At 40.5% G+C, this 24,557-nt stretch overlaps 1 protein-coding gene across 4 annotated transcripts in view; it reads right to left on the bottom strand.

Moving 5' to 3' along the window:
* Window positions 1-24,557, bottom strand: part of LOC129734464 (protein Hook homolog 3-like) — a 124,955-nt gene that overhangs the window by 85,024 nt on the left and 15,374 nt on the right. For 3 of the 4 annotated variants that reach the window (XR_008730057.1, XM_055698008.1, XM_055698009.1), the window contains exons 2-3: window positions 10,400-10,485; window positions 5,367-5,439 (exon numbers count right to left, since the gene is read on the bottom strand). Coding sequence is in view for 2 of the 4 variants with exons in the window: in XM_055698008.1 (XP_055553983.1) it covers window positions 5,367-5,439; window positions 10,400-10,485 (159 nt within the window). In the remaining 2 variants the exon portion in view is untranslated. Of the gene's footprint in view, window positions 1-5,366; window positions 5,440-10,399; window positions 10,486-24,557 lie in introns of those variants that run through there. The other variant, XM_055698010.1, reaches the window with a different exon arrangement.

Here is a 24,557-nt window from a genome sequence, read left to right as displayed (position 1 = left end):
ACTGGACACAGTGAGTAAAGGGTGGCCAAACTGCCTTCGAGCAGTGAGGGGCAACAGTAATGCTCATACAAGAAGCTCGGAAATTGATCTTGGGAAGAACAGTAACAGTCTATGTACTACACATGGTGATAACTGTCTTAGAACAGAAGGGGGGACACTGGCTGTCTCCGAGCCAAATGATGAAGTACCAGGTGGTATTGACTGAACAGGATGATGTGATTCTAAAGACAACTAACCTGGTAAACCCTGCAGTGTTTTTAAGTTCCATACAGGAAGAAGGACAACTGGAACATGACTGCTTGGCTACTATCGAGTATTTTTATTCCAGTCGTGAAGATCTGAAGGATGTACCATTGGAGCAACCAGACTGGGAATTGTATACAGATGGGAGCAGCTTTATGGAGCAAGGAATCCGATACGCAGGATATGTGGTAACAACAGATACTACAGTTATAGAAGCAGGAACATTGGAGAGTACCACGTCAGCTCAGAAAGTGGAATTTATTGCTTTGATTCGAGCCTTAGAATTAAGCAAAGACAAGAAAGTGAATATCTGGACAGATTCAAAATATACCTTTGGGGTAGTGCATGTCCATGGGGCTTTGTGGAAAGAAAGAGAGCTATTGTCCTCTCAAGGATCAAACATTAAACATCAGAAGGAAATTTTACAATTATTGCAAGCATTTCAGAAACCAGATCAAGTAGCAATCATGCGCTGTAAGGCACATGAAATTGGGAACACAAAAATAATAGCTGGGAATAATTTGGCTGATAAAACGGCAAGAAAGGTAGCAAAGAAACAAGCATTACAGATTGCAATAATTCCTTCTAAAACAGTAACCCTTCCCAGGGAAAAAACAAGATATTCAGAAGAAGATGAAAAAATGGGTCAGTTATTGAATGCTAAGAAAAGCCTAGTTGGATGGTGGTGGATAACTCCTAATGGACAAGTAGTAATTCCACCTCTTTTGATGAGAGAGATAATTCAAACAAGACATCAGGAATGTCACTGGGGGGCAGAAGCCTTAGTAGCTTCTTTACGGAAACAAGTAGTATCAGTTAAAATATTGGGAATAGCTAAAATGTTAACTGCAAAATGCGAAGTATGTTTGAAAAACAATCCAGGGATTAAGAAAAAAGTTCAAATGGGTAGATTGAAATCTGGTACAGAACCTGGAGATTACTGGCAAGTAGATTTTTCAGAGTTACCTAGACAAAATGGGTACCGGTACATCCTGGTAAGGGTTGATACTTTTACAGGATGGCCAGAAGCCCTTCCCTGTCGCACCACACAAGCAAAAGAAGTAGTGAAGTGGTTATTACAAGAAATAATTCCAAGATTTGGAGTTCCTATTGGAATTTCTTCTGACAGAGGTCCACACTTTGTTGTGGAAGTAGTTCAAAGCATTAGAAAAGTATTGGGTATTAATTGGGATTTACGTGCGTCCTGGAGGCCACAATCTAGTGGGAAGGTAGCAAGGATGAATCAGACTTAAAAAAAAAAAGACAAATAAGTAAAATTTGTCAAGAAACTAATCTAAAGTGGCCTCAGGCACTTCCATTGGTATTACTATGAATCAGGGTACAGCCAAAGAGTCAGTCCTTATGAATTATTATATGGAAAACCATATGAGTCTCCAGAACCAAATCCAAACATACATGTAAAAGGAAAACAAGATGTGTATAACTATTTGCTTTCTCTAGGGAAAACTTTGGCTACAATTCGGAGTGCAATAATTTGGAATAGACCTTTATCCCTGGAGAATTCAGTGCATGATTTCCAACCAGGAGACTATGTCTATGTGAAGACCTGGACCTCCGAAACTCTGCAGGAATGTTGGAGAGGACCTTTTTCAGATACTGTTAACCACTTTTACAGCTATCGAGACTGCAGAATCAGATGCTTGGATACATTATACTCGGGTGAAGAAAGTACCTACTCCATGGAAGATTGTTAACCGTGACTCAGAGACTTTAAAACTGACACTGAAACATGTCTAATTTTTTTATATCAGGTTTTGATTATTCTTTGGATTTTATTTTGGTCGGTAGTGTTGGTAGGATCATGGACTGACTTGGTGGACAGGAACAAAAGACAATTAGAAACAGAAAAAGTGATTAACATTCCCAAAAAAATGTTTGAGGAAAATTTGATATTGGGATTGATTAAAGGATTTGCCAATTTGCAAAATGTTACGCAGATTACTGCTTGTTTACCAATACCGAGGGCAGTAGGTGAATCTATTCCATGGGGAATTTTAACTATGAATCGGACCAATCTGGAACATAAAAATGAAACCCCTTATTGTGAACAAAGGGCAGTAACTCAATGGTATGAACAAGTAAAGGTTATCAGAAAACAGTGGAAGTCGCCAGGTAAAGAAACAGATTGTAAAAAACTATTGAATTATGATTTTATAACAGGATCCTGACCTAGTGCCATAGCTCGAGTTCTTTTTCCTGGGGTTCCAAATCCCCAGTTAGGATGGTGTTCTTATGATGAACAACTTAAAACCAATGTAAGCAAAAGTATCATGGAATGGAAGTGTAACAAAACTGGCCAAGGTACGCAATTAGTAGAACAATGGGACTCTATATGGTCCATGTCCATATTTTCCCAATTTCAGTACATGGCCAGAACTCCTTGGTGTTTTATTTGGGATGGAAAAGTTTTTGCAGTTTTACCCTCAGTCAATGATAAAACAACTTCATTGAGAGAGAAGGAGAATAAAATAGTGTCATGGTGGAAATGTGAAAAAGTGTATGATTGCAGCAATGCAGACTTAATAATTCAAAGAATTCCTCCTTTGGCCGCTGCTTTAAAATATGGTTGTTTTTGCCGAGGTCTTAAGAATACTCTCAATTTAACTAGTGCCTTTACACCCAGAAGAGTAACTCTGTTTAGTTGTAGAAAATCTACTATTCAAAGGCCAGGACATCTAATTTGGGCATTAAGTGATGGAACCTGGACAACTCATTTACCATTAGATGGTAACGTGAAACAAATTACTTTAGGCATGCCAACATTGTGCCCGATTTGGAAAAAATCAGCATTTAAAGGACCCTTGGAAAGTTTGAAATTAAAACGAACCAAGAGGTCTGAAACAGATGATGATACTTGGAACGAACCATCAACAGGAGTAAAAATTGGCTGGACTCTTGCATCACTTTTGAATCCTATAGCATCATATAGAAATAGAGAATGGCTTTATCAGTTAACAGGTCAAGTAGGAAAGTTAGCAAACATCACCAAGAAAGGGTTTAAGGAATTGAACATACAGTTACAGGCGACTTCCAAGATGACCTTACAAAACAGAATGGCATTAGATATGCTTCTACTTAAAGAGTATGGGGTATGTGGATATCTCAAGGATAGACTAGACCACTGTTGCATTCACATTCCAAATGTCACTCAAGATGTGGAACATGATCTGGACCTATTAGGTAAAATTGAAAAGGAAACAGAATCAATTTGAGAAGATATGTCAGAAGACTGGCTGGGGAAAATTTTTAGCAAATTAGGATGGAATCTAAGCTCTTGGATACAGTCCATAATCAAAACTTTGTTTCTGTTACTAATTGTCTTTCTGATGATCATGCTAGTATATGCTTGTTTGAAGAAACATTTTATCAATAGAATTGCAGACAACTGCATGATCATGAGAGAAGTACCAACTATTCCAGCAAGGTATAGTCGACCACCAAGATATGCTGAAACAAATGTTATGTAAATAATGTGAAAGTATAGAAATAATAATTTTCAACACTTTCAAAGGGGGGAAATGTTACAGATTTGCTAATAAGTTAGAATTAATTGACTTTATTTGATTTTATAAAATCATTTTTAATAGAAATATAGAGGGATAAGAAATATATTTTAATGAAACTTATAGTTGCACAGTAAAAGCTGTTATGAAATCCTTTGTACAGTCCTGTACCAAGGCCAGAAGAATGGGCTACAATCACTGTTTAAAACTTAGGTAACAAATGTGGGGTTTTACAGATTTCTTTGTATTTGACTAGTCTTCTGTATGTAGAAAGTGTATTGAAATGTCAGAATATAGGATTAATGGGAACTGGGGAGAGTCGACTGGAACAGCTTGTAGTTACCTGCCAAGAAACCGTGAACTTTAGTAAAAGGTAATTCCGGCAGGGGAAGATCGCAACCACCGACTCATATACCACCTACCCAAATCGTACCCCAGACCCATTTCTAGACCTTTCTAACCGTTACTGCGCAGAATCGGATATGGGAGGAGGGTATGTTAATGATTTTCGGGAAGTATTATGATTATGCATGAATAGTTAATGAATATGTATGAATAAGTTCTATATATGGTGTCTAATTTTGAGACTTGGTGTGCGTTGATCGTGAGAGGACTCACTCATGCACCCGGCCGTCAATAAAGAAGTGTCTGCTTATCTGCATCACATTGGTGTCAATAAGTTCTTCATTCCGAGATTTCGGTAACAAAATGGCTGAAACAGGTTCAGAAAGGCTTTTGCACACCAGAACAAGGTGAGTTTATGGGACACATGAACTGACAGACAAACCATGCCAGTATTGTTTCCCCAGGAAAATATGTTGGAAATGGCATTTTAGGAAGTCACATATATCCTGATTTTCCCATCAAATGTGGCCAGTATACATTTTAATTTACTTTTTACCTAAAGCTACACTGACATATAAATGGCTGTGTTCTTTCAGGTTTTAAGCCCAAATGCTCCTGAATTACACCAGTGAAATTTCTACTGCCCTGAAGGTTCGCATAAGAAAGGATCAAGAAAAAGTACTAGCATACCAGGTGATAGAAATGATCCAGCAAATACAGTGTTGTTAACATATATGCTGATTATACACAAAACAGAAGAGCATCACTTTTTACTCTATATTTACTCAATAATTTTGCAGAGCTGTCAAAGTAAAAAGAAACATAATTTTTTTTTTATGGAAATAAATTACTTATTACTTTGCTATTTTTATACAGTCATTTCTCAGAGCACAAACTTTGTTTGAAAGGGTAATTATTTTCACACTTTCTAATAAAAAGAGTAAATCCCTTTATTCACACTTCTCAGTTGCTCAAATGTTAATTTAAACATACAATCTATTTTAAGATTTATTTTTCATCATTTATTTTTCAGCTAATGAAACATTTACAAACTCAACTTTTGTTTGTTTTTTTTCTTCATTAAAGTACAGGGTAATAATAATAATGTAACAAATAACTAAAATCATCTTATATTCAATATACTCTATTATAAAGCAAAACAGTAATTTAAAAATACATTACTATTTAAGCACAAACAATATTGTACTAAGAACTGATAAACAGATTTGCAGGCAAGCAAAACAAACCAAATACCTTTAGCCTCCAATTATCTCCTACTTCTGTTTTGATTCTGTTTAACCAGTTTTCATCAAAGTAAGTCGGATCTCTGAAAATACATAAAAAGTTAGAACATTTGTTAAGAACACAAATTTCAAGTACTGATACCTTAGTCAGTGACTCAACATCTATTTCAGGCAGATTTAAGTGACTACCTATATAGATATGGTCAGTATACAAAAGTTCAGAATCTGCTATTATTCATTTATCTAAGTATTTTCACCCTATTCATATCCCAGCTTTATCTTCATGCTATGGGTAGGTTAATACTTTTGAGGAAACTGCAACACTTAGAAAGCATCTTGCAAATTTATTCCATGTCTCCAAGTCAAAAGTGTTCCTTTCTTAATGTTACAGATTATAAATTAATGCTGGGGCTTAAACTCTCAGGGTAAACTACCATGTTTGCAACACTTGAAAAAATTAGCAAAATTAAGGTGCGATTTTTCCCCACACATCAAGAATTGCCATTGCTAGATGCTAGCTGCAACACTCAAACAGGAAAGCTTGAGAGTGAACAAAAATATTCTGCCTTCATACACTCAAAAATATTAAAAGCAGCACTAGAATTAAGTATTTGCTACTGAGAACATACTTATCTGATATACTTTCTATCAAACATCACAGTTTTTTCCAAATATTTCTTCATGGCAATTCTTCACAAAAAGATTTGCCATTAGCTTTCTTTAAAGGATTTTCCATCTTCTGCCCTCTGATGAAGCAATCAAGATAGGCATAGAAAAAGAGAACACCTATTGCTTGTATAGCATTCTACTATTTCTATAAATTTCCTTCCTCTCTTGCACATCTTCTGTGAGCTACTTATTCATGACAACTAACACTCCCTCCCTCTTGCCCCCCAATTCAGAGACAAGATTATCTAAAAGGGTAACATTTCCTAATGCTCACTGAAATAATATTTTCCATTCCACATACAACACAGATTTAGGACAGTGTTATGATCAGAAGTAAAGAGAGATAAGGAATGAAAAATAAGTGGTATTAAAGCAATATGCCAACATAAGGAAAGACTCATATTTCGGACAAAGAATAGTCACTACAGTCCAAAAAAAGAATGAGTTTTTGAAAGGGTAAGGCTCCTGAGAGTTAATGTAGTAGTCAATCTCCAGACTTCAGTTTCACAAAAAGCAATCCTAACTTCTGGACTTCAACTATCACATGTTGCTGCCAAACACTATTCAATTTACTGCTGTATTCTCCAGAGACACCAAGTAGACATAATTATCTGTGCTTCACTGGCAAAGAAGACCAAGAGAACTTCCTTAGTGACCTCATCTTATCATTCTTAAAGGCCATGGTAGGTCACAAACATTTTCAGCTGCTTCAAGGCTGCAATGCCATGATTATATCAATTATTGGTCTTATATTTTCATAGTTAAAAAAAAAAAAAGCCTACTCTGAAAAGCAAGATGGAAAACAAGATGGAAACACCCACACAGAGACATTTGCTTGGAGGAATTTGATGACTAACACTGCATATGCAATATTCAACAAGGCAGGCATCAGTTGAGGAAAAACCACAAAATTTAGGGTTCAGCACCAATTCAGTTCACCCTTGGAATCCTATATTTCAACAGTGATTAAAAAAGCTTTTCTTAGCTACAGCAGCAATGACTGGCACAGAGATAATCACTCTACCTTCACTTTTTTCTTGACACAAGTCATGGATTCCCTATACTTTTATTTAGCTCTCTGGACATTCATTTTTGGAAGGGTCTTTGAAATGCAATTAAGTTAAATGCAAGTGTCCCATCTGGTCTTCATGAAGGATAGAAGGACTAACAGCTGATGAACAATCCATTCAAAGAAATTCACACATAACAACAGTCAGAAAAGTGCCAACAACAATTCTCTTTACAGTACCTCAATGCCAAATTAAATAATAGCTAGAAACATCTAGAGAAAGTACGATACCAGCAAATCTCTGAGAGTTGTAAGAGTGTAATCACCAAGTGAGTCTAAAAAATCATACTTTCTTCTGCTGTTAGAAAGTAACCTCAGTATTGTTCCTAATGCAAGTCACAAATCCAAAGCACAGCACCATATGGGCTGCTATGAAGAAAGTTAACTCCATTCCAGCCAGTCCCAGTACAATGATGATGAAATTCCTGATGCACTGAAAAGTCATCAGAAATCTCTTTCCCTCCTCAATACAATTAATGTTATTAGCCTCAATGAACACACATTGGTGGAGGTCCTTAAATTGGAGGCAGCTGTACTCACACACACCCCTATCACCCAAAACTTCAGGAAACATCATTTACAGAAGTAGTAGTTTGCCTTTCTCAGTTGAATAAGAGAAACAAATTTTAAGTGGATTTTGACTCCAGTGTCCATTTAAATTTGTCTTTAAGATCCACTTGCTGAAGGATTGGAAGAGTGAGGTGAAAAAACTCTCAGTTCTTCGTTGAAGATGACACCTGTAAGTCACAGACTACATGCTTATGATCCAGGCTCCATTCCCTTCTTTATAGTAATCTACTACTTTTAGGCCTAATTTATTCTTCACTATTAAACTTTAATGCATGACTTCTGAATAACTTCTAACATGCACCTGCCTTGCTGTTATACATTTCTACTTATGTGTCAACTTTATTCTACTTAGTGCTCCTTCTGGGGATAGGGAGGGAACCAGTACTGCTGATGCAGAAGACTGACTCCTATTCCAACTACTTTTATTTGTCTGAACACTCCTACCTTACTTAAATAAGTATCCTTTCTGTAGTACCTGTTTGAATTGAAGTAGTAAAATGGAGAACTTGACTAGTTTCAAATTTGTTTTTCAAATTGTTAAAAGCAATGAATGCTTTATCTTTGTATTCTCTACAATGGCTTTGTCTATTGGCTCCCTATCAGTTTTTTTAAACAAACTATTTAGATGAAACATAGTGACCACATCCATGTGCCCACCTTTCACATTCAGAGACACAGCTGTCTATTGTGTTTGCTACCCTTAATGGCTACATCAAGGATCCACTGGAGGTATCCACTACTACTATAAGAAGAGAAGCAATCATATTCTTCCTTAGAAATCATGCATGCCTTATCATTGTTTTAGAATTCTAAGATCAACTTGTTGCTGCAATTCCTTTGCTCCAAAGCTTTTCTCAATAGAAATACAGTCCAGGTTATTGTTAAATCCATGTATGAGAATCAATATCTTCATAACACAAGCATGCAAAGTGATGAAACTGGATTAAGAGTTAATCCAGTTATAGAAGCAGAATAGTTAAGACTGGAAGAGGCTCCTCAAAATCATGCTCAAACAGGGGCAGCTACAGCAAGAGAAGCTCTCTAGGCAACCTGTTCCAATGTTCAAATCACCCTCGCAGTAAAAAGGTATTTTCTAATCTTTAAATGGAATTTCTTGTATTCTAATTTCTGTATTTCAGTTTGTGCCCATTGCCTCCTCTCCTGTCAGTGGGCATCATGGAGAAGAGTCTGGCTCCCTCTTCTTCACTCCTTCTTGTCTGCGTCTAGAAATGGTTTCCAGGATTAGCTGCTCCAGAACCTTCCCAGGGAGTGAGGTGAGGCCGATTGGCCTGTAGTTCCCTGGGTCTTCCCTTCTTGAAGGCAGGGGTGACATTTGCTTTCCTCCAGTCCTCAGGAACTTCTCCCAGTTACCAGGACCTTTCAAAGACCAATTGAGAGTGGCCTCAAATTACATTGGCCAGCTCCATTAGCACTCATGAGTGCATCCCTTCAGGTCCCACAGACTTGTGTGTGTTCAACTTGTTTAAATGTTCTCTAACCTAATCCTTCTCCACCAAGGACAAGTCGTCTTTGCTCCAGACTTTCCCTCTGGTTTCAGTAGCTGTGACTCCTGAAGGCTGGTCTTGCCAGGAAAGACTGAGGAGAAGGCAGCATTGAGTACCATGGCCTTTTCCATGCCATTTGTCATCAAGTCCCCTACCCCATTCAGCAGTGGGCCCATGTTTTTCCTAGACTCCCTTTTGCTGTTAATGTACTTGTAGAATCCTTTTTTGTTACCCTTCACATGCCTTGCCAGGTTCAATTCCAGGTGGGCTTTGGCTTTCCTAACCCCATCTCTGAACACTCATAACAGTGACTCTGTATTCCTCCTGGGTCTCCTTTCCCTACTACCACTTCTTATGCTTGAGTTTAGTCAGGAGCTCCTTGTTCATCCATGCAGGCTTCCTGCTACCTTTCCTTGATTTCCTGCTCTTTGGGATGGACCATTCTTGAGCTTGGAGGAGGTGATTCTTGGAAAGAAAAAAAAATAATCAATGAGCTCTCCTAGATCCCTCTTCTCTCCAGGGTCTTATTCCATGGGATTCTTCCAAGCAGATCCCTGAAGAGGTCAAAATCTGCTCTCCTGAAGTCCAGGGCTGTGATCCTGCTTTTTGCCTTGCTCCCTTCTCACAGAAGTTTTATTGTTTGATCCAGATTCCCCATGCTGACCTGTTAAAACAACTAAGACATGACCTGGAAAGACTAACTGCAGTTTCAGAGTTATTTTTGGTGCCTATTCAGTATTTGCACTCCCCTCTAACACTCATAAAAATGATAGCAAAAGCGTGAGCAGTAACACAGACAATTTTAACAGCTTCATCTTTTCTATCTACTGCAATTCTAATATGTGATAGTGTACTATAACTTCAAACACTGCCCCAAGCTAATAACTTACCTTGCACTGGCTTCAAATGTTTAAGATTAAATTTAAGTTTTGTGAACATATAAGATCAGGTTTAACCCAATTTACTTTTCAATAAAATTAGCATTAGATAAACACCTTATCCAAGTACTATATTTTTAGGCTTATATTAATTGCTGTTAAAATAACTATCTGAAAGTTGGAGAAAAAAGTAGTACCCATATTCCAGATTAAAAGCACTGCTAGACATAGTTTAGTTGAGTACTTATTGAATACTGGCCAAATTTGAAATAAGAAAATATACTCAAATTCAGAGAAATGTACAAGTGATAAACTTGTGCACCAAAAATCACGAAAACAAATTTGTTCTTACATCTTTTGGAGCACCTGAGCCATCACAACCCCATTCGTTAAGTCTTCCACAGTCTGGCATGGTGTTTCAATGTTAAATGTCTGGATCTGAAGAGGAAGGGGAAAAAAAGAAGTTATTTTCTTCTTTTACTTTTGAAAACCTTTTGGTGCTTATTTTATTTGCTGTTACACAACACTGATCACTCAGAGCTCCTACATGTTCCAGAGAGATGTACTCCAAACCTAACTCCTCAATATTATGAGATGGAAAAGAGCATAATTCTTTGAATACTAGCAGGCCTTTATACTGCTAGTTTTCCAAATATTTTGAAGCACTCAGTTATTACAGTAACAGACATTAAGGGCTGTATGCAGAAGAGTTTCTGGGCTGTAGATGGAAGTTAAGATACAAGATGCAAGCACTGCTAATACATATGACTTGAGGCCTGATGGGATGCATCCACAAGTGCTGAAAGAGCTGGCAGATATCATTGCAAGGCCACTCTCAAAAATCTTTGATCAATCATGGTGACTGGGAGAGGTGCCTGAGGACTGGAGGAAAGCAAACGTCACTCCTATCTTCAAGGAGGACCTAGGAAACTACAGGCTGATCAGCTGCACCTCCCTCCCTGTGAAGGTGATGGAGCAGCTAATCCTGGAAACCATTTCCAGGCACATTAAAGACATAAAAATCATCAAGAGTAGTCAGCATGGCTTCAGGGTATTTATATAACAAAAAAACCCAATAGAGCGATTGTGATGATAAAATGAAAAGACAGTATACAATAGGTAATATTTGAATAGCCTGAGCCTAAATCAACACTTCTTTCTGAGCTTTCATCTACTTAATCATACTTTGAAATAATTTGCCCAAATTCTTTTATTTATTCTCTTAAAAAAAAAGATCATAAGCAATACTGTCAATTGCAAATATAGTACAACTTTGTTTGTGCACATTCAGTTTTTTAGGACACATACATACACACCTCATCAAGCACTGATTAATTTCAGAAACACCACAGAAAAAAACTGTCTTTTAAAACCAGAAATATATCATAGAACAAAATATTGAGAACAGATTTTTCAAGAGGTGAACCACTTAGTTTAACCTTTAGAGCATCAGATTCTAAAAACCTATATTTCTACTTATCCAGTGTCAAAATAATATATGTCAAATAATATAATCATATAAACGCATTCTAAAAAAAACAACCCACAACCACTGTTAGTCTTCTACAAGGCTCTTAAGGAAATCTAGATAACAACATAACCCAAAGAATAATACTATTGTGGGGCAGTCTGTAAGGCTTCTTCCTGGCAACAAGGCTGTCCTAGTTTCAGCTGGGATGGAGTTAACTTCTTAGTAGCTAGTAGTGCTGGGTTTTGGCTATGATATAAGAACAACGTTGATAACACACGGATGGTTTTAGTTGTTGCTGTTTATACTAAGTCAAGGACTTTTTGGTTTCTCAGGCCTCCTTGCCAGTGGCTGGAGGGGCACAAGAGACTGGGAGGGGACACAGCCAGGTCAGCTGACCTGAACTAGCCAAAGAGGTATTCCATACCGTGGGACTTCATGATTGGTATATAAACTTTGGGGGTTAGCTGTGGGGGTGATCATTGCTCAGGGACTGGCTGGGCATCAGTCAGTGGGTGTTGAGCAGTTGTACTGTGCATCACTTTTTTTCCTTTTTCCCTTTTCCTTTGGATTAAAAAAAGGAAGGGGGGAATTCCAGTTGGCAGCAGTGGGATTCGAACCCAAATTCCCGCGGGGAACCTATATCCAGTATCTTGGACCACTCGGCTACGTTACCAAGGCCTTCCTTTCTCATTCTCCTCCACACCCCTCCGGCTGGGGGGAGTGAATAAAGCGGCTCCGTGGTGCCCAGTGGCCGGCTGGGGTTAAACCACAACAAATGCCTAGATAACAAACACTGATAAGATAGGGATGTTAGTGTAACTGCAGGTGTGAATGGGACACCCACAACTGTCTGAGAAGGCTTTTGCCTCAAACTGATAACAATGAAGAGGATGATGACCATCAGGTGGATTAAACAGTAACCAGGGAATTACAAAAGAGACTTGGCAGGAAGTGGCGGTGGGTGGTGTCAGCTTAAAAAATTAGTAGAAAAGAAGCAGTAAAATTTTGCAAATGGGGAAAAAGAAATGGCAACAGAGAAACGGTAAAACTGGGTTAAATGCTGCCAGAAGTGGCCCTGCTGGCGTTGCAACCTCCAGGTAACCTAGAGAAGCAGCCTCCTCCCTCGTGAGTAGCCTGCATCCAACTACTGGGCTGGCAGTACAGGGTGCACCAAGTAGGGGTCCACTCCTCAGGGGTGCAAAGTAAACTTCTGGGGGGGCTTTCTCACTAACATGCGCATTAGCAGATTGTAGGGAGCAGCATGGGCACAGGTAAAGCTGCAGCACCCACATGTTCCACATGAGGGGTGTGCAAGTAGGGTAACCAAATTGATTTGAAGAATCAGTCAGCAATATGCAGGCGAGCGGAGGCTATCTTTATTCGGCAACACTGGGTGCATGGGGGATCACTCAACCAAAGTCATGCACACCAAGGGAACCTTTCAGCCCCCTCTTTATACAAGTCACTCATGTCTATTCATTAACTTTCCGGGAACTCATTAACATATCTCACACCAGGACAATTAGCACATTCCCATTCAAGGACCTAGTATATCTTCAAGTTAACAACATTAACATATCTTGTGCCTGGACAATTAGCACACTCCCATTCAAGGATTTACTATATCTTCGAGTTAACAACAAGGGTCTCCTCGGATAAACATGAGCACACCGTTCTTTAAATAAATCATATATGACCCATTATTCAAGCCATAATCAAAGATCAGGTGGTGTTAATCCCACACTCCTTCTGTCACACAAACATATCTGCACACATCACTTCATCCCATTTTTCCACTCGCCTCAAGAATAACATTAACTGTAATAAAACATTATAATTCAGTGTCCCGTTTAAGGGCCATTTCTCTCTGTCCCCTAACTTATACAGGGGCCACCACTGATTGCAGTACTTAACCAAAGTCCTCTTATTCACACTTCCTCCGGGTTGCCCTCTTATTTCCTTCCAGTGACTTAGAAAACATCCCAAAGGACTCTTTCTTACTATTCCACCACTTTGTTTTCCCCCCATATTATCTCAATCGCTATCCCAGCCGCAGACCACTCTAATTTCACTTACAGCTCTCTCTCTCTTATCCCAAGGCATCCAAACCTTACAGTTAGGGCATTCAATTTCTTGTCCCTGTTATAAATTGAGACCACAATAGATCATAATCCAATTAAAATTTTTATTAATTATAGCAAGTAGAATATGAGCAAAAACAGCGCTGGACAGCAGGGGAGTCTGCGATCCGCCAACTGCCGTACTGAGCAGTTCAAACAGTCCCTTTTTATACTTTTTTTTTTACTTTCGTGTTCATGAAGTAGTGGAGGTGTTGACCCTTCATTCATATGCACAAGCGGCATCCTGGACACCTGGCGGTTATCTTATCTTTCACAAGCGGCATCCTGGACACCTGGCAGTTATCTTATCTTTCACAAGCGGCATCCTGGACACCTGGCGGTGATCTTATCTTTTGTTGCCTAATCTTTACATTGGGCTTAACATAAATCTTAATAAACAATACCCTAGTCCATAGTTTCTTACATCCCCACCATACATACAATAATTCTTTACACCATATGATATGGAGAAATAGTGTGAAATGGGGACAATGGACATCGATTGTGATTGTATATGTCTGCCCAGGAATGTGGGTATGGTGACTGGTCACATAGGCACACAGCTTTGAGGAGACGCCTACAGTTTTGAGGAGACGCCTGCCCTTCTTCCTCTAACAAAGGGGCTATTTAAAAAAGAATGAGAAAAGGATGAGAGACATTCCAATGCTATCTAGAGGGAGGGAGTGCTAAGTCTCCTTGCTGGAGAAGATCAGATGGTCACAAGGACATGAATCACCTACAAACCTGCAAGACCACCACAGTCCAGGCAAAGGACTGATAAGCTAATTAACATACGAAGCGGGGTTTAGGTAACAAATATGTATAGGCGTTAATTGAATATTCATTTGTTTTATTGTATAAATGTGAGATGGTTTGTCACTTCGGGCATGCACGCTTGTGGAGGAGCGATCCCCCGTGCATCTGCGCGCAATAAACATACCTACTTTATAACTTTCGAGTTATAGAGTCTAATTCCGCACGTCAGTTTGGCGAGCCAGGCAGGAGGATTTCTGCTCAGCTGAGGGACCTACTTTATAACTTTCGAGTTATAGAGTCTAATTCCGCATGTCACATATACACTTTAAAACATATAGAGGTTCACATTCACCCCTCGGATGTTCAAGACATTAACCATATACCAACTTTTACAATATACTTAATACAGAGATGTACTCACATTTCCTGCATAAATGATTATAACAATTATTATTTTTTAAAAAATATTTTTTTTTTAGTCTTCCGACCAAAAAAGAATCAGTTCTTCAATATCAGAACAGGTACCAAAAACAGAACAGAATCAGAGTTCTGATATTCCCTTAATATCAGAACAGGTACCAAAACAGAATCAGATGTATACCTGGGATGCTAGTTACCCGGTATACGCCATCCTGCATAAGCATACAATGATCTTACGCCTTACAGACAGCTTTACAGATGGACCGGTCCCAGAACAGAATCCAAAACAGTAGTGTTTATAATATACCAAAATATATTTTAATAAAGGTAATACCTTAGCTCCATAAGATGGAGTCCTTGTCTGCTCCTGCAGTGATCCAGATGAGATGAGGAGCCCCTCCGGGAAAATCCCCGGGGGTACCCTAGGGAGTCCCTGCTCTCAATGGGTCCCGCAGCCAAGCAGAGGAGGTCCCATCTGGGTCGTCAAATTGATTTGAAGAATCAGTCAGCAATATGCAGGCGAGCGGAGGTTATCTTTATTCGGCAGCGCTGGGTGCATGGGGGATCGCTCCACCAAAGTCATGCACACTGAGGGGACTTTTCAGTCCCCCCTTTATACAAGCTACTCATACCTATTCATTAGTTTTCCAAGAAATTGTTTACATATTCATTACAATTCTGAGAATTCATTTACATATCTCGTGCCTGCGCAATGTCCTTGAGGAGTTGTCTCTGCACAGACTCTATTCCTTAGCGGCCATGTTTAAAGTCTCCATCTTTACCACGTTGCATGTACAACAGGAATCTAAGACAAAATGTCCCTTCTAAAGATAACCAACCCAAGGACTTAGCAGTCTGTGCATCCGTCATGTGGCAATAAGGGTGCTTGGACATTTCCTGACTTTAACTAAATATAGGTGTGTCATTCTTTACATAAGTGGTACAGCATTCACTATTCACCCACACTACCAGAAGGAGGTGTAATTAGTTTAAGAGTAGCAACAGAAGCATATTTCAAAATGTGTAGGTGTTTATTAATATTTTTACGTGTTTATCTGTTGCATTATTGATATGGATTCTGAATGTATAGTTCAGTCGTTGTTTAATCATGTATTGTTAATAAATCAATAAAACACTTTGATCCTCATTTGGTTTAAATCATGTGAGTTGAAAAGTTTTTCCCTGCAACAATCCACAAAGTTTAATCTATCAAAAATAATGCAACTATTTTCTAAAAGCAGTCTTGGTTTATGTGTCAGAACAGCATTCAAACCCATGAAGAAAACCAGTTATCACAGATGAAGACTGCCAGATTACTGGAAAAACTGAACAGCACCAGAAAAGTGCACCCCTTTTAACTCCAATTTAAACAATGTTTGACATGCAAAGGTGTATAGTTTTTATTTGACAGCATAAGGCAAAGCAAAGTCCTTTAACTTCTTCAATAGGGTTTGGAGCAGAAAGCTTAGAAGACTAGCAGTTCAGATTAAAACACATTTCAAACATTATGTTAAAAAGCATAGATGAACAACAGATAACAGTTGTGCCTCTGCAGAATAAAGAAGTAAATTGAAGTCCAGAACTCCACCTTCTCGCAGGTATAGCTTAGATTAAAAGCACCATCTTTATTGACAGATGGAATAAAGAACTCTTCTCCCAAAGGTATTGTGGTGGGTTAACTTTGACTAAAGGCCCAAACACCCATCCAGCCACTCCCTCCCTCCTCCCCCCCCCCCCCCCAGCAGGACTCTGGGAGAAACTAGAATGAGAAAGCTCTGGTTTGAGATAAAGACAGGGAGATTGCTTACCAATTACCAGTCACAGGGAAAACAGACTCAAATTGGGGAAAATTAATTTATTGCCAGCTAAAATAGATTCAGGTCATGAAAAACAAAGATAAACATTAAAACAACACCTTTCCTCCAATCTTTCTCATGCCCAGCTTTACTTCTTCACTCTAGACTCCTCCTCCCCCCCAAGCACCACAGTACATGCATAACAGTTTCTCTGCCACTCCTTCCCTCTCACATTTTCCCCCATAATAAAGCTAAGAATACCTTCTTGCCTATGGCAAACAATCTCCCTCAAAGCTTTATCTTATGTAACCCTAGAACAGAGGAAAGGCTATGCCCCATTAAATGCTCTGCAACTCTGAAATATGCAAAATACAGACTTTAACTTCCCAGATCTTCTAACACCAGAAACAAACTGTAAACACACACTTGCTGTCCAATGTAGATATCTAAATTCAGTTCCCAGACAGTCTTAGCTCCCAACAGTCAATGAGACCTCCACACAGAATATACAGTACTAGTCAGAAGCTTAGTTAGATGGCACAAATAATACCCATTAACTCCTTGCTGCAGACATGATATTGTCACCGATCTTTCAGTAACATTTTGGCACCCCAGATAGGGCATTGCTCCTAATGATCAGCAGCTCAGGGAATCGCAGGCCCTCCAGCTGCCATCAGGAAGCTTTTTCAAAGAGACTTCCTGATTCCTGACCCAATGATCTTAGAGCCAAGGATATTGGCAAGATTTAAGGCATTCTTTTCTGTATTTATTTTGGATTTATTCTGGTTCTGCCTGCAAGACAGCAGTGAAAGCCCTGCAATGTTGGCCTAAAGCAGGGGTCCTCAAACTACAGCCCACGGGCCGGATACGGCCCCCCAGGGTCCTCAATCCGGCCCCCGGTATTTACAGACACCCCCGCGCCGGGGGTTGGGGGGGGAAACCAAGCAGCCGCAGATGACCTCCTGACACTTCATCCGCGCGCCGGCCTCCGCAGCCCCCACGCACCCGCCGGGACCGGGCTGGAACCAGCGCCTCGTCCTCGACCTGCCCCCCCCTCCCCCCTCCAGGGGGCGCCTCTCGGCTACAAACCGCGCCGCCGCCGCCCCGTCCTCCTCCTCCTCCTCCTCTGCGATGCGCGGCGGCCGACATGCGCGGGCATGTCCTCTGCCGGGCAAGCTCAGTCGGCAGCCTCTGCACTGCGAGGTCCAGCCAACTCGGGCGAATCGCCAGAGCCCCGGCGCGGCAAAGTCCCTTCAGTCCCTTCTGGCCACCCTGTCCGGACTGCGCGGCCGGGCTGAGGAGGGGGGCGGCGGCATCAGCGAGGGGGGCGGCTCCCCCGTCTCTCCCTCCCTCCCTCCAGCTCCCAGGCAGGACAAGCAAGCCAGCACCAGTGGGAAGCGTGCGCACCATCATGTCAAAAAAAAAAAGAAAAATTGACTCCGAGTGCGGGGTATTCCAAGAAAAGTGGACTTCTGATTATTTTTTCACGGAGTACAAAGAAAGAGCTGTTTGTCTGATATGCCAGAATTCAGTGTCTGTGTTCAAGGAATACAATTTGCGTCGACACTACCAACCTCAACATAAAGATAAATATGATTCTTTGGTCGGACAAGTGAGAAAAGATAAAATATTAAGACTGAAACATGGATTGACAACTCAGCAAAATACTTCTGTGAAGCAAAAGCAGCTCAATATATCATCACTTTGAGCAAGCTATCAAGTTGCCAAGCTCATAGCGCGCACTGGCAGAGCATTCACAGAGGGAGAATTTGTTAAAGAATGCTTTCTTTCGGTGGCCAAAGAGATGTGTCCAGAGAAGGTGCATTTATTTAGCACAGTGAGTCTTTCAGGACCTACAATTACACGAAGGATTGAAGAAATGGGGGAAAATTTGAATCTGCAGTTGCAAAACTCCTCAAAAAAACTTTGCTATTTCTCATTGGCACTCGACGAAAGCAATGATGTTCGTGATTCTGCACAACTTCTAATTTTAATTTGTGGGACAAATGATTCTTTCAAAGTCACGGAGGAGCTTGCTGCACTGAAAAGCATCAAAGGAACAACTACAGGAGAGGATATCTATGAGAAAGTTTGCCAAACTATGAATGATTTGGAGCTGGACTGGGGTAAACTATTCAGTGTGACAACTGATGGTGCTCCTAGCATGGTGGGGTCCATGAAAGGAGTGGTTGCACACATTAACAAAGAGATGGACAAACGCAGCCATTCACATCCAATAGCCATACACCGCATCATCCACCAACAAGCACTGTGTTGTAAATCACTGAAGCTGGACTCTGGCATGAAAATTATGGTTTCTTGTGTTAACTTCATTAGAGCTCATGCACTAAACCACAGACAGTTTCAGGAATTTCTGTCTGAGCTAAATGTTGCCTATGAAGATATTCTGTACCACACAGAAGTCCGTTGGCTGAGTCTAGGGAGAGTTTTGAAACAATTTTATGACTTACTTCCACAGGTTTATGATTTTGTGCTTTCTAAAAACAAAGAAGTACCAGAGCTCAAAGATGCGTTTCTGACAGATGTAACAGAGCTACTCAACAATTTCAATGTCCAACTTCAAGGAAAGGGGAAGCTCATCTGTGATATGTATTCACATGTGAAAGCATTTCAAGTCAAATTAGACCTGCTCATTAACCAAGCAAAGGAGGAAAACTTCTGCCATCTCCCCACAACTCAAAACCTGTCTGCAGAAAAAACAGCAGTTGCATTCCCAAACAAAACATGTATGGATGTACTAGAAATGTTGCAAAAGGAGTTTCAAATTAGATTTAAAGAGCTTCGTCTCCATGAACAGGACATACAGCTTTTCCGGAACCCATTTTCTGTTGACATTGAAACTGTTGATCCGATTTACCAAATGGAATTGGCCGAACTACAGACCTGTGATCGCTGAAAGATGCATTCAAATCAAGCAGCCTTACTAATTTCTATGCATCTCTCCCCTCAGAGACATATCATAATCTCAGGAACCACGCACTCAAAATTGCAACCATCTTTGGCAGCACCTATGTCTGTGAGCAGACTTTTCCCCGAATGAAACATCTGAAATCTCCAGTCAGATCCAGACTAACTGATGAACACTTGCATCACTTGCTACGACTAGCAGTGACAAATATGGAACCTAACATTGACCACCTCATTAGCCAAAAGCAGGCCCATAGTTCACATTGAAATATTATTTGGTTTTGTTGATTACAATTGTTCTTCATTTTAAATATTGCATTCTTTTTCCTGTTTTTTGTGCACTACTACAAATAAAAGATGTGCAGTGTGCATAGGAATTCGTTCATTTTTTTCCAAACTATAGTCCAGCCCTCGACAGTGTCTGAGGGACAGTGAACCAGCCCCCTGTTTAAAAAGTTTGAGGACCCCTGGCCTAAAGGGCATCCAAGGGGTTTGATCCCTCCTGTTTGAATGATGTGGTGAAAGCCTGAGGTTACTGGTCTGGTTTGAGGAGGTTTTGGGTGATTTTTCTTATTTAAATTTTTGGCTCTGTTATTTTGTGTAAGACTGTGCTAAAGATTTTGGTAACATAAGGGTGGGCTCATCTTGAGGGATTATTATGAATAAGTCACCTTTAGGATCTATACTACAACATTGGAAAGAAATTGGCAGGCCCCCAGGTGGGTCAGTAGATTTAAGAATGTTAATTAATATTGTATTCAATAGTGTCCTCCCCATCAACCAGTTTATAAAGAGAAGTGGCCTATGAATGGATCTTTAAGTTATAATACTTTGTTGCAATTTATGTTGCTTTTAAGGTGGGAAGTGCGATGAGGTGATGTATGCAGACTTTTTTTTTACTTTAAGAAGTCATCCTGAATGACAGAAAGCATGTGGTATTAATCTACCTCCTAGTGATCCTTTACCATTGGGATTAGGGAAAGAAGGAAAAGACACTGAAGAGATGTTGTTCTGCTTATAGTATCAGGCATAGATGCTTAAAGGTACAAAGATAGGAAGATGATGTTGATAGCACTGATATTAAAAGGTAACTACAGGGAGCAGATGCCCAAGATTTAGGGAAATTAGATGCTGCATGGGCAGTGTATAGAAATCGGGTAACTCAAAAGGAGAAGAATGCAAGTTAGTTGCTGTGGTGGTTGGAAATGGTGGACAAGGAGGGTTTAAAGGAAGAGATAGAGGAGCTATTCAGGGACAAGGAGAACAAAGTATTGCAGCACTATCAAAACTAGCTGGCTGCAACAAGGCTTTTACCATCACATACCAGGTTAACTTCAATAAGTAGTTCCCACACCTTGCCCCAGCACAGCCACCAATCCTCCACAAGGTTTCAAAAGTTCATCTACTGTCTGTGCTGTTTCTTCATCCTCTTCAGGCCAGTCCACTCTGCTTCTTGCCTCTCCTGCATCTGGAGTCTTCTTTCTCTGGGCTCCTCTTCCAGCCAGCCTCACCTCATCCAGACCCCCTTCTCCCAGGGCCTCTTCTCCTTGTCTCTCCTACATCTGGGGCACTCCCTCTCCTCCCTCTAACTTCTTCTGGGTCTCTCTTCATCCAGGGACCATTCAGCCAATTCTCAGTCCACCTTACTGTCCATTTATCTAGCCTGCACTTTGTCAGCTTCTCTAAGAGGATGTTAAGGGAAACAACGTTAAAGACTTCACTGAAGTCAAGGAAAACAACACTTACTGCTCTCCTCTTGTCCACCAAACTAGTCACCTCACTATAGAAAGCTACCAGGCAAGCGAGGCATGGTTTCTCCTTCATAAATCCATGCTGACTACTCCCAATCACCTTCTTGTCCTCCATGTGCCTGGTTTCCAGGATTATCTGCTTGTGGTTTAACCCCAGCCAGTAATTAAGTACCACACAGCCCCTCACTCACTCCTCCCTCACCCAGGTGGGGTGGGAAGGGGAATCAGGAAGGAATATAGAACTCAAGGGTTGAGATAAGAACAGTTTTAACAACTGCAAAAATAAAACCAAAAGAACAATAACAACAGTTACAAGGAAAAGGAGAGAGAGGAAGAGAGGAGTGAAACCCAAATGGAAAAGAGAAAAGAAAGCTAGTGATGCACAATACAACTGCTCACCACCTGCTGACAGACATCACCCAGCCAGCCCCTGGGCAGCAAGCCAGGCCACCCTCACCTCCATCTAGGTCCTCTCCTCATCTCTCCTACATGCAGGGCACACACTCTCCTCCCTCTGCTTATTCTAGGTCTCTCTTCATTTAGTGCTCTTCTTCCATACCCTTTAAAGCAGGGGTCCTCAAATTACAGCCCCCCAGGGTCTTCAATCTGGCCCCCGGTATTTACAGAACCCCCCTGCTGGGGGTTGAGGGGAAACCAAGTAGCTGCAGCTGACCTCCTGACACTTCATCTGTGCACCAGCCTCCTGCTTAAAAAGTTTGAGGACCTCTGCCTTAGAGCTATTTAACTACTTGGCAGGAACCAGCCACAGCTGCACATTATCCACATCAGCCAACCCACTGCCCCTGAAGCAAGCCCACAGCTGTATATTATCAATGTTAATTAACCTGCCTTCATTCCTCTATAATTCCTCTACACAAGGGAGTGGGATACGTCCCAGATTAAAGAAGAATCAACGTGCATTTTGTAAAAGGGAAGGACATTTGAAACAAGAATGCTCAGAATGACAAGGGACTGCTGATGCTATTATTTTGGTTGAAGTGGAAGATTGAAGGGGACTGAAGGAATCCTTCCCAGCAGAACCTCTGGTCAAGGCAGAGCTGGGAAACAAGGAAATTGAATTTCTAGGAGAAACAGGGACTACATATTCTGCGTTAAACACATTGGAAGGGGAATTAAGTACTAAAAGTGTAAATATTGTTGGTGTGACAGGGTCAAGTAAATCTCAACCATTCTTTAAAACTTTGATGATAAAATTAGGAAAGCAATGGATCACTCAATTTTTATACTTGCCAAATTCACCCAAACCTCTATTAGGAAGAGATATACTAGAAAGGCTGGAAGCAGAAGTTAAATTAAAAAACTGAGAAGTTGAAATCCTAATTCTTGAAATTTAAAGTGTTGAAGTGGCAGCCTTTTTATTACAGAATATAACCTCGAAGGATATACCAGTTCCTTCCAAAAAATGCTTTAATTCCCATTGTGTGGGCAGGAGAAATTTCTGGAAGATCCAAGAGAGCAGAGCCAGTGAGAATTGAATTGAAACCAGGATCAACTCCAGTAAGAATTAAACAATATCCCCTGAAAATAGAAGGAAAGCAAAGACTAGCACCTATGATACAAAAAATTATAAAATACAAGTCACTGATAGAATGCGAGTCAAAATATAATACCCCCATTTTACCAGTTAGAAAGGCCGATGGCAAGAGCTACTGGCTAGCTCAGGACTTAAGGGCAATAAATCAGATAGTCCAAGATATTCACCCCTTGGTGGCAAACCCATATATGCTGCTGATGTCACTTACAGGAGAAAAGGGTTGGTTTATGGTGTTGGATTTAAAAGATGCCTTTTTCTGCATTCCTCTTGATGCTGAAAATCAAGAGCTTTTTGCATTTTAATGGGAAAAACCTGAAACAGAAAGGAAAACACAATATACCTGGACAGTTCTGCCTCAGGGCTTTAAAAATAGCCCCACTATTTTTGGAAACCAACTAGCAAAAGAATTGGAAACTTGGAGAAAATAAAATAATTAAGGCATTGCGTTGCAATATGTAGATGATATTTTAATTGCAGCAGAAACTAAGAAGCAATGTACTGATTTGACCATAAGCCTTCTGAATTTCTTGGGAATTAGTGGATACCAAGTGGCAAAAGAAAAGGCTCAAATTGTTCAAGAATCAGTTATTTGTAGGACAAGGCCTCAAGGACAAGAGTCCAAGTACTGATAGCCTGACGAATAGAGACTTGTTAGAACTTGTAGGGCACAAGCCCTGGGAGCAAAGGAACAAGCTAACAGCAGACCCCTGAGCCATCACAGTTGAGGAGGCAACCAGACGGACAGAGAAACAAGTAGTCAGATAAGGGAACAGATGGCGCCAATATGTAATCAAGAAAGCCGCGTAGAAAGAAACTCCCTAACCTTGGAATAGAAATTATTGCTAGGTCAAGATAAACTAGTAAGTATCTATTGTTCTAACGGTGTGCCTTAAATATTAACCAATCAGTGTTTTTTACGCTTAAGATTTAACCAATCAGTGTGTAATATGTAGAAGGTAGAAACATATATAATTGTAAGAAAATCACTAATAAATGGACACTTGCTTGCATCAAGCTGCGTCCCGTCTCTTCATTCGCCGCAAATTGGTGACCCCGACGTGATCCGTTTAAGGATCTAACGTGAAGGGCTCTCGAATCGCCTATCTGAGCGACATGCAGCGAATCCCACAGAACTTTGAATGATCTGCTGAAAGGAAGCAGGAGCCGGCCTGAAATCCCTCCGGAGTTGAGAGGTGAGCTGTGGGAAATCTGTAACGGGGAATCAGGCTTCGTCCCCAGAAAGAGACGTATATATCTAGTCAGATCAGGGAGTCCGTGCCTCTGTCTCCTCAAATGGTGACCCCTATGGTGGTGTTCCGAAGCCTTGGAAGAATAAGGACGGAAAAAAGACAGCTCGTGGAAGAGGGCTGCGTTCCGGAGGAGACGGCTTGGCTGAATGATCGTCTTGCTGTCTGGACCAGGCGGACAACCTAAACCCCAAGGATAACGCCTGTATGCATCGAGACAGGTGAGCAACCAAGAAACCTTAGAGATTTTAAATATTTGAAGAAATTTTAAGAAGCTTTAGAAACCTGTACTCATTGAGACAGGCGAGCAGTCAAGAAACTTTAGAGACTTTGAAAGAAATTAAAGCGGTCAGCAGACAATTGTATGATGCTGCCGCAGAGGGGAACTCTGTGTCGGGAATGCATTTAGCACCTTGGTGGCAAATTCTGACTACTCTTTGCCAAGTGTGGACTAATTCTACTAACG

The sequence above is a fragment of the Falco cherrug genome, chromosome W, assembly GCF_023634085.1.
Source record: "Falco cherrug isolate bFalChe1 chromosome W, bFalChe1.pri, whole genome shotgun sequence".
Classification (NCBI taxonomy): Eukaryota; Metazoa; Chordata; class Aves; order Falconiformes; family Falconidae; genus Falco; species Falco cherrug.
Note: the sequence above shows the minus strand (reverse complement) of the source record. Positions and strands in the feature narration are given on the sequence as shown.